The 14896-nt window shown below is 39.1% G+C and overlaps 1 protein-coding gene across 2 annotated transcripts in view; it reads left to right on the top strand.

Annotated features, from left to right (window-relative positions):
- Nucleotides 1–14896, top strand: part of GLRB (glycine receptor beta) — a 94325-nt gene that overhangs the window by 68275 nt on the left and 11154 nt on the right. For both annotated transcript variants that reach the window (XM_043487634.1, XM_043487644.1), the window contains exon 9: nucleotides 12565–12857. In XM_043487634.1, coding sequence (XP_043343569.1) covers nucleotides 12565–12857 — 293 coding nt within the window. The remainder of the gene's footprint in view (nucleotides 1–12564; nucleotides 12858–14896) is intronic.

Genomic DNA, 14896 nt, shown 5'->3' with positions numbered 1-14896 from the left:
GACTTTTGGAAGTTTGGAAGAAAAAGTGAGTGTTAAGCTCATTCATGAGTTCATAATGTGCCTCATTTACACATTACTTTACAGTTTACAAAGCACTTAGACATATTCTAGTTTATTCAACAGATACCATGGAGTACTGACTATGGGCTAGGTACTATGCAAAATGATGGGGATGTGGTTAAAGAGTAAGTAGTGAATAAATAGTTTATAAAATAGATTTTAAAAAGCCCAACTCAGCCTTCCTGAATTTATGCTCTCTTGGGAAGAAACAGACACCAAATAAGTACAACATGTAATATGTAAGATGGAGACACAGGATGGAAAGTTGAGGGCAGCAGCCTGCTTGTGGAGAACTGCCTCAATGAGAGATATTGAGAAGAGCAGGAAAGAGGGGAGTGAATGGACCACTGTGGATTTCTAGGAAGGGAGTGTGATTGGTCAGCGATCAGGGCAGCATCCTTGAGGCAGAAGCCTGCCTAGGATGCTAAGGAGTCCAGTGAGAGAAGAGGGAATCAGTATATGAGGTCAGAAAATTACCAGTGTTGAGAGATGGGCTATGGAACACTTCTTAAGTAATTCTGGTGACTTTGGCTTTTATTCAGACTGAAATCTGAAGGCCCTGAGGGCTTTTGAGTATGATCTGATTGAAACTGTAACTGTTTCTCTTTACTGCTTTGTTTAGAATGTCTGAAAGGCAGCAAAGGCGGCAAAAATAGAAGCAGGGAAAGCAGGTAGGAAGCCTGAAATAATCACTGATGTGAGCCAGGGAGTGTTAGTGGAGGTACTTAGGAATATTAGATGATGGATATGGTACAGAAAGATTTGTAGATGTGTTGCATGTGGGATTTAAGAAAGTAGAATACACTTAAGAGATGAAACTGCCATTAACAGAGGTGAGTAAAGCTTCAGGTAGAGTAGTTTTGAGAATGTGGGGAGGTTCCGATGCACTGAGTTTGAGACGTCTGTTAGGTGGAGATAGCAGGTAGGCAGCAGGCTGTACAAGTCTAGGGTGTCTTGGAGAAAACAAAATTGGAGATCTGAATTTGAGATTTCTCAGGATTTAGATGGTATTTAGAGGGGTGAGTGGAATGGAGGTAGCGGAGTCTCAGGGCTAAATCCTTGAGATTGAGAAGATGAGGAACAGCCCGTGTGATGTGGTTTCCTAGAATCCTGCCAAGTGGATAATTATGTGTTTTCAGGGAAGGAGGGTGACCAGTCAGTGCCTGTAGATCAAGGCCAGGGCTAAAGACTGCCCTCAGCTTTAGCAGCCTGGGGAGTCCCTGGCGTGCAGGACAAGAGTGTCCATGGAGTGAGGAGAAGGAGAAAGCCTGGTGGGAGTGACTTCAGGAGAGCACAGGAAGGGGAGAGCACTGCCCTCTGGAGATGGGCAGTGTGACCAACTCGTTGGACACTGTTAGGTGCCAAAAGTAAAAGAGGATGGGTAAATAGTAGGGGTGGGAATGGGAGTCGAGAGGCTTTCTTGGTTTTGATTTTTTTTAAGGCAGACTGTCAACACATGGTTATTTTTGGTGGAAAATAATCAGTAGGAAAGGAAAAATTAGCAATGGAAGAAGCTCAGCAGTAGTGAGGGAAGATGGGTGGTAGGGAGGGGCGAGACTGGCCTTTGCTAGGTTAAAGTCAATTTTTCCCTGGGGTCAGCAAACTCCTTCTGTAACAGACTGGAGAATAAACATGTTAGGTATCTGTTGAGACCCCCAAATCTTCTGTCATAGTGCTAAAGCAGCCTTTGACAATACGTAGCTGAAGAAATGAGGATGTATGCTAATTAAACTTGATTTATAGAAATAGGTGGTGAGTTACATTTGCCCTGTGCGTTGAGATGACTGACCCTGGTCTGTAGGGTCAGGAGAGAAGGCTGAGCAAGTGGGCACAGACAGAGAACGTGGACAAATGTGTTTGTGGGGCTTGTCATTGAGTTTGACCTCTTAATAAAATAGTAAAAAAGATCATGAGCTGCAGGTGTGGTAAGAGAGAATGTTGTGGGTTTGAAGGGAGAGAGAAAGTAGTAAAGGAGCAGAGGAAATACATTCTGACTGCCTGGTAGGATCCTGGACCTCTTGAGGTCAATGATCATAAATTTAAAGTGGGATCAGTCAACATGTTGGCAGCGTATGTCATGGCTGGGCTTCCCTGTTGGCTCAGACGGTAAAGAATCCACCTTCATTGCAGGAGACCTGGGTTCGATCCCTGGGTCAGGACGATTCCCCTGGAGAAGGAAATGGCTACCCACTCCAGTATTCTTGCCTGGAAAATCCTATAGATAGAGGAGCTGGCAGGCTGCAGTCCATGGGGTCACAAAGAGTCAGACATGACTAAGCTACTAAGCGCACATGTCATGGCTACAGTCTGGTAATCATGTACTTAACTTCTCCACCTGGTGGAGATGACCCACAAGATTTGACTGAGAATATTATCTATAGCTTTTGTCTGAGGTAAGGAGCAGCGGCTGTGCTTTGCTGGAGCAGCCGTGAAGAGAGATCCCGCATCCAAGGTAAGAGAAACCCAGGTAAGACAGCAGGCACTGAGAGAGGGGATCGGGGGACAGACAGACTGAAGCTATAGTCACGGACAACTAGCCAATCTGATCACGTGGACCACAGACTTGTCTAACTCAGTGAAACTAAGCCATGCCATATGGGGCCACCCAAGACAGACGGGTCATGGTGGAGAGGTCTGACAGATTGTGGTCCACTGGAGAAGGGAATGGTAAACGACTTCAGTATTCTTGCCTTAAGAACCCCATAAAGTATGAAAAGACAAAAAGATAGGACACAGAAAGATGAACTCCCCAGGTCAGTAGGTGCCCAAAATGCTACTGGAGATCAGTGGAGAAATAACTCCAGAAAGAATGAAGGAATGGTGCCAAAGCAAAAACAACACCCAGTTGTGAATGGGACTAGGGATAGAAGCAGGGTTCGATGCTGTAAAGAGCAATATTGCATAGGAACCTGGAATGTTAGGTCCACGAATCAAGGCAAATTGGAAGTGTTCAAACAGGAGATGACAAGAGTGAACATCAACATTCTATGAATCAGTGAACTAAGATGGACTGGAATGGGTGAAATTAACTCAGATGACCAATATATCTACTACTGTGGGCAGGAATCCCTTAGAAGAAATGGAGTAGCCATCATAGTCAATAAAGAGTCCGAAATGCAGTACTTGGATACAATCTCAAAAATGACAGCATGATCTCTGTTCATTTCCAAGGCAAACCACTCAATATCACGGTAATTCAAGTCTATGCCCCGATCAGTAATGCTGAAGAAGCTGAAGCTGAACAGTTCTATGAAGACCTACAAGACCTTCTAGAACTAACACCCAAGAAAGATGTCCTTTTCATTATAGGGGACTGGAATGCAAAAGTAGGAAGTGAAGAAACACCTGGAGTAACAGGCAAATTGAGCCTTGGAGGACAGAATGAAGCAGGGCAAAGGCTAATAGAGTTCTTCCAAGAGAATGCACTGGTCATAGCATACACCCTCTTCCAACAACACAAGAGAAGACTCTACACATGGACATCACCAGATGGTCGACACTGAAATCAGATTGATTATATTCTTTGCAGCCAAAGATGGAGAAGCTCTATAGTCAGCGAAAACAAGATCAGGAGCTGAGTGTGGCTCAGATCATGAACTACTTATTGCCAAATTCAGACTGAAATTGAAGAAAGTGGAGAAAACCACTAGACCATTCAAGTATGACCTAAATCAAATCCCTTATGACTATACAGTGGAAGTGAGAAATAGATTTGAGGGACTAGATCTGATAGAGTGCCTGATGAACTACAGATGGAGGTGCGTGACATAGTACAAGAGAGGAATCAAGACTATCCCCATGGAAAAGAAATGCAAAAAGGCAAAATGGCTGTCTGAGGAGGACTTACAAATAGCTGTGAAAAGACGGGAAGCGAAAAGCAAAGGAGAAAAGGAAAGATATACCCATTTGAATACAGAGTTCCAAAGAATAGCAAGGAGAGATAAGAAAGCCTTCCTCAGCCATCAGTGCAAAGAAATAGAGGAAAACAATAGAATGGGAAAGACTAGAGATCTCTTCAAGAAAATTAGAGATACCAAGGGAACATTTCATGCAAAGATAGGCCCAATAAAGGACAGAAATTGTAGGGACCTAACAGAAGCAGAAGATATTAAAAAGAGGTGGCAAAAATACACAGAAGAACTGTACAAAAAAGATCTTCATGACCCAGATAATCACGATGGTGTGATATCTCACCTAGAGCCAGACATCCTGGAATGTGAAGTCAAGTGGGCCTTAGGACACATCACTACGAACAAAGCTAGTGGAGGTGATGGAATTCCAGTTGAGCTATTTCAAATCATGAAAGATGATGCTGTGAAAGTGCTGCACTCAATATGCCAGCAAATTTGGAAAACTCAGCAGTGGCCACAGGACTGGAAAAGGTCAGTTTTCATTCTAATCCCAAAGAAAGGCAATGTCAAAGAATGCTCAAACTACTGCACAATTGCATTCATCTCACACGCTAGTAAAGTAATGCTTAAAATTCTCCAAGCCAGTCTTAAGCAATACGTGAACTGTGAACTTCCAGATGTTCAAGCTGGTTTTAGAAAAGGCAGAGGAACCAGAGATCAAATTGCCAACATCTGATGGATCATCGAAAAAGCAAGAGAGTTCCAGAAATCTATTTCTGCTTTATTGACTATGCCAAAGCCTTTGACTGTGTGGATCAAAATAAACTGTGGAAAATTCTGAAAGAGATGGGCATAGCAGACCACCTGACCTGCCTCTTGAGAAACCTGTATGTAGGTCAGGAAGCAACAGTTGGAACTGGACATGGACTAACAGACTGGTTCCAAATAGGAAAAGGAGTACTTCAAGGCTGTATATTGTCACCTTGCTTATTTAACTTATATGCAGAGTACATCATGAGAAATGCTGAGCTGGAGGAAGCACAAGCTGGAATGAAGTTTGCCAGGAAAAATATCAATAACCTCAGATATGCAGATGACACCACCCTTATGGCAGAAAGTGAAGAAGAACTAAAGAGTCTCTTGATGAAAATGAAAGAGGAGAGTGAAAAAGTTGGCCTAAAGCTCAACATTCAGAGAACTAAGATCATGGCATCTGGTCCCATCAATTCATGGCAGATAGATGGGGAAACAGTGGAAACAGTGGCTGACTTTATTTTTCTGGGCTCCAAAATCACTGCAGATGGTGATTGCAGCCATGAAATTAAAAGACCCTTACTCCTTGGAAGGAAAGTTATGACCAACCTAGATGGCCTATTAAAAAGCAGAGACATTACTTTGCCAACAAAATTCTATCTAGTCAAGGCTATGGTTTTTCCAGTGGTCATGTATGGATGTGAAAGTTGGACTGTAAAGAAAGCTGAATGCCGAAGAGTTGATGCTTTTGAACTGTGGTGTTGGAGAAGACTCTTGAGAGTCCCTTGGACTGCAAGGAGATCCAAACAGTCCATCCTAAAGGAGATCAGTCCTGGGTGTTCATTGGAAGGACTGATGCTGAAGCTGAAACTCCAATACTTTGGCCTCCTGATGGGAAGAGCTGACTCATTGGGAAAAGACTTTGATGCTGGGAGGGATTGGGGGCAGGAGAAGGAAGGGACGACAGAGGATGAGATGGTTGGATGGCATCATCGACTCAACGGACGTGGGTTTGGGTGGACTCCGGGAGTTGGTGATGGACAGGGAGGCCTGGCCTGCTGTGGTTCGTGGAGTCACAAAGAGTCGGACATGACTGAGCGACTGATCTGAACTTTGAGAAGGAACTAAAGATTCTTGTGCGTGCATGCACACATGCTTAGTCATTTTGACTCTTTGTGACCACATGGACCATAGCCCACCATGCTCCTCTATGGGATTTTCCCAGCAAGAGTACTGGAATGGGTGCCATTTCCTCCTCCAGGGGATCTTCCCAACTCAGGGATAGAACCTGCATCTCCTGAATCTCCTGTGTTGCAGGAGGATTCTTTACCACTGAATCAGTAGGGAAGCCAAAGGTTTTCGTCTATGCTTAATGACTAATCTCCCTGGAGAAGGATATGGCAGCCCACTCCGGTATTCTTGCCTGGAAAATCCCACGGATGGCAGAGACTGGTAGGCTACCTTCCACGGGGTCACAAAGAGTCGGACACGACTGAGCAACTTCACTTTCAATGACTAATCTATTATTATTTGATATCCTTTGCTTTCTTTTGTTTCTGCATTTTCTCACTTCTCTGATTGAAGTTATTCTTTGGCTTAAGTTGTTCGAGAAGGCAGTCAGGGGACATGAGGGACAAAGACCGCAGGGTCCTGCTCCACTTCAACAGTGCGCTTTCCCATTAAACAGTTGTTGGAGATTTGGGTTGTTTCCAGTTTTGGAGTGTTACAGATGATGCTACAAATAATTGTGTGCAAGCCTCTGTGTGGGCATATGTTTTCATTACTCTTGGATAAACACCTAGAAATGGGATTTCTTCATTTTGTGGGGAAAGTATGTCTTGCTTTTCTAAAATAGTGTTTATCAATGTAATGGTACCATTTTTCTTGTTTTTATATACTCCTCTGTCACATACTTCCCAAACACTTAATTTTTCTGTCTTCTTGTGGTGCCTCTAGTACAATGTCGAATAGAATTGTGAGAGATGTTTATTCCTGACTCTGGGTAGCAATAGTTGAAGTATTCACTGTTGTGTATAATACAGGCTCTCTATTCTGTAGCTCTCTTGATCAGGTTGAAGAGGTTCCCTGCTTTTCCTAGTTGGCAGGGTTTTTATCATGACTGTTGAATTTTGCCAGATGCTTTCTCTGTGTATGTCTAAATGTTTATGTTGTTTCCCTTTATTTGATGAGTTTTACCAATTTATTCCTAGATGATAGATGAGTTGGAAAAATTATTAGCACAAACATGTTCGTAATATTGATTTTTCCTTTTAATGTCAAGCTGTAGCAATGTGTTCATTCCTATATATTCCTGATGTTGTTAACTGGTGATTTTTTTTTTTTTTTTTTTTTACTGCTCTAGCTAGAGGTTTATCCATTTTGTTTGTATTTTCAAAACATCAGCTTTGATTTCATTCATTTTTTTCTATTTCTTTTTCTTCTTCATTGATTTTGGCTCTTTATTCTTTCTTTTCACTTAGTTTAGATTTTTAGTTTTTTTTAATTTTTAAAATTAATTTGTTAGGAGTAATAATTTTTATTGGAGCATGGTTGATTCATAATATTGTGTTAGTGTCTGCTGCACAGCAACGTGAATCAGCCATACGGAAACATATACCTACTCTTTTTTAGATTCCAATAGATTTTATTTGAGCTTTTTTTTTGATGCTTGAAGTAGAAACTCAGTTCATTTTAGGTCTTTCTTCTTTTTTAATTTGAGTACTTAAAGTTACAAATTTCCTTTGTAAGCCCTACATTAGCTGAAGTGCACAAATGTTGGTATATTTTTACCTTCTTTCATTAAAATTTTTTTTCTTATTTACATTATGATTTCTTATTGAGCCCATAGATTTTTTAGATATGTGTAGTTTGGTTTCCAAATATTTAGGATTTTCATAAGTACTTGAATATGATTTAATTTTATCAGGGAACATACTTTATGATGTCAATACTTTTATGTTTATTGAGCGTTTTTTAATGGCCGAGCCCAGCATATGTTTCCTAGCATCATCCCATGCACACTTGCAGTGCATGTTTATCATTGCTGGTGTAGTATTCATAAATATGAATGGAGTCAAGTTAGTTGATAGTACTTTTAAAGTCTTTCTTGTCTTTTGTCTAGGTCATAGTTACTGATGAGGGTGTTGTTAAAATCTCCAACTCTAATTATGGAATTATGCTTCAGATATTTTGAAGCTCTGTTATTAGACCCACACATATTTATAATTTTACCCAAAAAGAAAAATGAAATCATGTTACTGACTTAGATTAAATTTCAGGATATTCTCTCAATATGGCTATGTTGACTCAGTGTATATTTTCCTTTCTCTATTTTTTCCCTACATTGTTTCCAAAGATTACAAAATGAATTTTCCAATCTTTTCCTAGGATAGCTCATATTATTTTTAAAAATTTAGGAGAAAAACATGTATCACTTACTCTAGATTAATTTTGCTTTTTAAAAAAAAGATTGGTTTTGTATTCTAGTTTTATTTTTCTTCCTGTTTTTTTTTTTTATTTACATTCTTCATTGCTAACAAAAATCAAAGCTTCCTCTGTGAATTTTAGGTAGACTTTGTCTTCAGTTATTTCTTTAAGTATAAAAGGCTTATACTTTTATAAGGAATGTCTTATACTTCTTACTGTAAGTGAGCTTTAACATTTTCTTTTCCTGGTACGTGAAATGCTTTAGTTGCTGCTAAAAAAGGATTTTTTAAAACAAATAATTTTCAATCATAAATGTAAAAGATGAGTAACTCAGGTCACAATTCAGATCTCTAGCAGGCCACGTACAGTACCTTTCTTTCTTCGTATAGTCTTTTCTTATTGTCTGGAGCAGTGGTTCAAGATCTTTTTGATTGTAAGAATCTCCTCCAAAAATTTCAAAAGTATTTTTGGATTTGCACGTGGTAGCAATTGTAGTTTTGCTTTTAACTGTCCCTTGGTTAGAGTGATGTGAAATGATAACATGCTGATGTAATAATTTAGTATATTTTTAAGTGAATTTTCATGTTATTAGTAACAACTACATATGTATGAATTTAGAGAGTATTGTAATTCATCTCCTTGTGGGATAAAAACGATTTGAGGTTTAGATAGTAGCTTCTGTGTACAGTTTCTCCTAACCTCGCTCTGTTGGTTCTGTGTGTTGTGGATAGAACCCCCTTTCTTTTCCTTTCCATTCTTCACACTTTTTTTCCCCCTTTTTTTCTTCTTTTCCTTTTTTGGTCCTCTAGTTTTGGGTATTCCTCTTTAATTCAGTGCATTCCTAGCATATGTGCTTTTAAAGAATCATTCTACAGATGTTTCCTCTGAGATTGGCCGAATGAGAACTCTCTGGACATCCAATAGTCAATCAGAGTTCACTATAAATAATGGTCTTTTAAGGATTTTATCACTATAAAGTATTTTCTTTTATACTGATGAGCTGCAAACAGCTTTCTCTTCACTCTGAATTCTTTATAAATGTTTTTTTCCAGGTCAGTTCTTTATGTAATTGATCATTGCTTTAATTTATATTATTTGTCAGCTATAACATTTAATATGTGTAGACATACACAAATTTATCAGAATTTATATAAATTTTGTGGCATATTCCCTGATTTGGAACTAGACTTGATTTGTTTTTGCACTAGGAAGAGAAAATTAACAAACGACAAATAAGGACTATATATTTTAAACATTTGTAAACATGAACTTCCCTGTGGCTCAGATGGTAAAGCATCTGCCTACAATGCAGGAGACCCAGGTTTAGTTCCTGGGTCAAGAAGGTCTCCTGGAGAAGGAAATGGCAACCCACTCCAGTATTCTTGCCTGGAAAATCCCATGGATGGAGGAGCCTGGTAGGGCTACAATCCATGGGGTCGCAAAGAGTTGGACATGACTGAGCAACTTCACTTTCCTTAGACATATTAAACCAAGAAGTCCTGAAATTTATTAGAGAGGTGCTCCATTAAATAGGGATATTTTATTAAGAACACATTATTAAAATTATAAAAATCCACATTTGTATGAATGATGGGCTTCACATTTCTTTTTATTGGTTCATAATATAGTAAAATTTGGGCAGAATTTCACTATGGGTTAGTTAGAAGTGAAGTAATCCCATCTGACATTTGTCTTAAGAAAATACTGAATCATTTGTCTAGAAAAATGTTATTTTTTCAGATTTCTTATTTTAGGATAAAAGAGCAAATGGACATTTCCTATGTTAATATGATTTCCTGTAGACGAGGTACACGGTCATGTCCCTCAGTTCATCTCCATTTCCATTCCTCCTTCTTCAAAATGATACAAATCTTAATGGAATTGGCCACCATGGTTTTTATTAACTTAACACCTGGGACTTTAAATACCTCCCAAATGTCCGTTAATATCCAGTTCCTCCTAATTCTTCTCTTCTTCTTTGATCCCCTTTTTCTGACACCCGAGCATCCCTGCCTCAGAGTCCCTTCCCTTTTCACCATGACTCCCCCGAATGATACTGACCAGTTTGTCCTTTAACAAGTCCAGGTGGCCGGTGCTGAGTGGTGGTGACCAGTTTTTTGTTTCTAGACCCTCATCTGACCTAACTAGGTATTTTCCTTTCAAAGTCACATCTTTTCTATAGCCTCCTGTTCCTATAATGTATTTCATGTTTCTACAGTCGTTCTGTCCAGAAGTTTGTCTAGTCTACCTTCTTTCCTTAACTGGTAACCAAGTTTTAAAAAATGTTTCCTCCAAAATCCTTCTTTCTACATCAGTCCTGTCTTTCATTTTGTTATTCTTTGTTTCCACATCTCCTATTTTCTCTTTCTTAGTTTATTTCTATATCCCTACTAGAGGGACATTACTGAAACATTCTTTTGATAATATAATTTCTCTACCAAATACAATCAGAGATCCACACTAGAACTTTCAAGACCTTCTATAATCTGGCACTATTCTCCCATTTCATTCAAAGGTTTCTAATATGTCAAGATAAAGGTTCAAGTATGCTACTAAATTTGGTACAATGTGATACATTCTGTGTTATTGATGAGAATGGAATGCTATGAAAACACAGAGAACCGTCAGTATAGTCTATCTCAAGGCCCCTTTTTGCTTAAGTTGACATAACATTTGATTAAAAATTTAAAAAAATGATTTGGAAAAATGACTTACCATAGTATAAGTATAATTAACTGAGGTTAGGGCAATGATTGAGAAGATCTTGGATTTTTATGCTACTTTTCACTTCCAGGTTAGAAAACATTAAAACCTATGTTAAGTTTTAAAATATAGTGCTATTTTATAATTAGCTTTCATCAAGATGAAGGATAGTTACTATAATCATAAATGAGATGTTTAGCAAGCCTAAATATATATATGTTTATATATATATATATACATAATATAAAATAATAAAAATATATACATTTATGTAATATATACATATATGTATAATATTGTTATATACATGTGTATGCATATACTTAATATTGTTTCTATATGCAGAAGTTATATTTTACACAAATTCTCTCTTTCTGGGAGAGTCTCTTAGTGCTTCAGTATTTACAAACAAAAATAAAAAGTCTCCACACCTTTCAGAAGCCTCTGAAATGATGCAACTGATGGAATATATATTTTTCAATGTTTCAGCTGATTATTGTTATTAGTATAGTACTTACTATATTCCCTATGCAAGAGCAAAGACAGCTAAGTACATCTTTCATCATTAGGGTAATATATTCACTAGCTCTCAGAAGTGGTCACATCTAAGGGGAAAAAGGTGCACATAACCCCATAATTGAAATTCACTCTCAGAGCTGAGACAAACTTGCTCCTGCTTGACTTAGAGTGAGGCTTCCTTGACCTTACCTGAGGCTCCAGCCCAGTATGTGGTGATGATGGTCCCAACGAGTCATGTTTCCCAGCCCCTCTTCTGAAAATACCTAGGAAGGAAGACCAAGGGAAAGTTTAGGAGTGTGGCAGGACCGGAGAGAAAGAGGGAGATGGATTATTGCTATTCTCCTTTGGGATTTTACACTTATTTGACTTAAATTGATATACAACTAGTTAGCGTCCCATAAAGGTTAATAAAACATATAGCAAGATTTTACTCTTTCCTTAAAAAACTAGAATCATTTGTTTTCCCTGAAATAATCCAGGATGTTCTCTGCTTTGTCTTTTCTATTAGATTTTTTAAAATTCTGAACCTTATCAGAAAATTGTTTTATTATGTTCTATTCTTGTTCTGACTTAGTTCAGGGAGCAAAACTCAGCTCTATAGATGTTTAGAATAAAGCTAAGAAGTAAAATAACTTCTCTAATCAGAGAGCTTTGTGGCTTCCTTAGAGATACTATGGAATAGTTTTAGATATCTTTAATATTTAGGTAAGATCCAAATGGTGGTTTTTATACCTTGGTTTACATTTATATTTATTTAAAAAAAATGTTAGGTGTTTACATGCATCTTCACCCACATTAAATAATTCCTTCATAAAAATTATATACATAGTACTTCTTCTTCTCTTTATGCTTTAAAGGAACCTGAGTGACAGTGGGTTACTGGAGAGGTGGTGGTGGTTTAGTCTCTAAGTCATGTCTGGCTCTTGTGACCTGAATGGGCCGTAGCCCACCAGGCTCCTCCATCCATGGACTTTCCCAGGCAAACATACCAGAGTGGGTTGCCATTTCCTTCTGCAGTTACTGGAGACAGATTTCATCAAAGAGCAGTGATTGTAGGATGTTTCATGGGAGTAAGAAGCATCTTGGAGAAGGAAATGGCAACCCTCTCCAGTATTCTCGCCTGGAGAATCCCAGGGACAGAGGAGCCTGGTGGGCTGCCGTCTGTGGGGTCTCACAGAGTCAGACACGACTGAAGCAGCAGCAGCAGCAGTAGCAGCAATAAGCGTCTTGAATTCTGGTCTCTGTCCTGCAGGAATCTTCTCGGTACTGAGCTTGGCCTCTGAGTGCACAACCCTGGCTGCAGAACTTCCCAAGGTGTCCTACGTGAAGGCGCTGGACGTGTGGCTCATCGCTTGTCTCCTCTTCGGCTTTGCGTCCCTGGTGGAGTACGCAGTCGTCCAGGTGATGCTCAATAACCCCAAGCGAGTTGAAGCAGAAAAAGCCAGAATTGCCAAGGCCGAGCAAGCAGATGGGAAAGGGGGAAACGTGGCTAAAAAGAACACTGTTAATGGCACAGGCACACCTGTTCACATTAGCACCTTGCAGGTAAGGATGACGTCTGACGTCGGCCAGTGAAATGCGTTCTGTCGGTGTAAAGGGCTGGTAGAATTGATTCACACTCATTTCTTGCTCACAGATGAGAAGGAATTAAACCCAATCTACTTGTTGGAAAAGAATAGAACACTTAGCGAATCAACCATCAAATTGCTGGATGACTTCCGTGGAATTCAAGGATGCTTAAATTCCTTCAGTATGATGTTCACTATCAAATGTGGAGGTCTTGTCCGAACTCCAGACCTTCCTACTGTTTCTCATGTGACAAGCCTTCATGAATGGCCAGGGGACTGTGGGGGAAGCACTGAAGGCATAGGGAGCCCGTGTTCTTGATTCAGTCTGCCACCTCTTCCTCATCAAGTTGGAGGGCTTCACAAAGACCGTGTCAGGCAGGCTACTTTTTTACTGGGTGCCTGGCCCATAGGGAAACTACGCCCATGGTTTGGGATATGTGCAGTGCAGGGTGAATAGCTGGAGAAGAACTGAAAAACCATTACCTTGCCTTGTTGCTTGGTGATGGGGCCAAGAATAGTGGACAGTGCCTCCAGATTCAGGTACTGATAAGTCCTTGAGCCACAGATAATGTCATGGGTTAAGAACACCTGTCCACTTATCCCATTATGCCTACTTGATATCCTCAAGTTGAGAAGACCCTTATCCAGGGGACCAATTCCATGGAACTTAGCAGGGGAAGTTTCACAAGAGACTAATAGGTCCAGACCATTCTGCAGCTGGGAAACCTTGCCTACCTGCCTACCCCGGCCCCAGCCCAGGTCCATTTGTTCACCACCACCACTGAGCCCTAGAGTGTTAGACACACTTTCAGATACAGAGGCTAGTAAACTGTTCTTAGGTTGTTCTGCCTGCAGCTCTTTTTTGTTTGTTTTTGTTAAGTGATCAACTCATTTTCTGAGCCTTCAGTCAAGTCTGTTTGCAAATTCTTCATTGCTACCTTGTAGGGAGGTTCCTCAGGCCCTAGAGCTCTTTATACCCTATTACTCTTCATGAAGAATAAGTATAAAATATCCATTCATCTGGAGTTATCATGGCCTTAAAGAGATCATGTCTTTAACATATTTCTTTCCATCCTTTTCCATGCATCATGTTTATATCCTATGTGAAGTGAGTTTCTTGTGGGCAGCATATGGTTGGCTTTGAATCTCCTCTGCCATGATCGTGTTTTAATTTGTATGTTTAGATCATTTAAATTTAATGAATTTATTGATATGTTAGGGCTTCAGTCGATTTTATATTTTATTTCCTGTGTATTCTATATTTTTAAAATCTTTCTTTTTTCCTTCTTTTATGTGGATTGCTTGAACAGTTTCTAGCATGACTTTTTGAGTTTCCTGTATTGTTTTTAAGTGTATCACTACCTCGCTTGATCATTATTCTAGGTGTTACATTATATATATACATGACTTTTTCACAGTCTCTTAATGTCATTATGCTATCAATTTATGTGATGTTACCTCTCTTAACACCTTTTATTTTCCTCTCTATATGACAGAATTATTGAAAATATTCCTTAGAACCTAATTAGAAAGTGTTATAATTTTTGCTGTGCCATCAAAAATAGTTTGGAAAACTCAAAGGGAGAAGGAAAGTTTTTTGTATTTGTGGATACTTTTCATTTCTTTGATCTTTCTTTTATTGTGATTTTGCAAAGTTCTTTTATTATTTTCTTTCCTTTTAGAGAATTTCATTATCCATTATTTTAGATAGCTCTCCTGATGACAGATCCTTCTAGTTTTCCTTCATCTGGGAATATCTTGGTTTCCCTTCATTCCCAAAGGATGCTTTCACTGGGAATAAGATTCCTGGTTGATGATTCTTTTCTTTCAGCACCTAAAAAATATTGTGTTCCTTCCTTCTCGCCTCCATGATTTCTGAGAACCCTGTTTCATTCACATTGTTTTTCTGCTTTAGGTAAAGTCATTTTTCTCTGGATGCTTTTAAGATTTTTTTTTTTTTTGTCTTTACTGTTGAGAAGTTTAATTATGTATTTTGATATAGTTTTCTTAGGGGTC

This window comes from Cervus canadensis, chromosome 1 (genome assembly GCF_019320065.1).
Source record: "Cervus canadensis isolate Bull #8, Minnesota chromosome 1, ASM1932006v1, whole genome shotgun sequence".
Lineage (NCBI taxonomy): Eukaryota > Metazoa > Chordata > Mammalia > Artiodactyla > Cervidae > Cervus > Cervus canadensis.
Note: the sequence above shows the minus strand (reverse complement) of the source record. Positions and strands in the feature narration are given on the sequence as shown.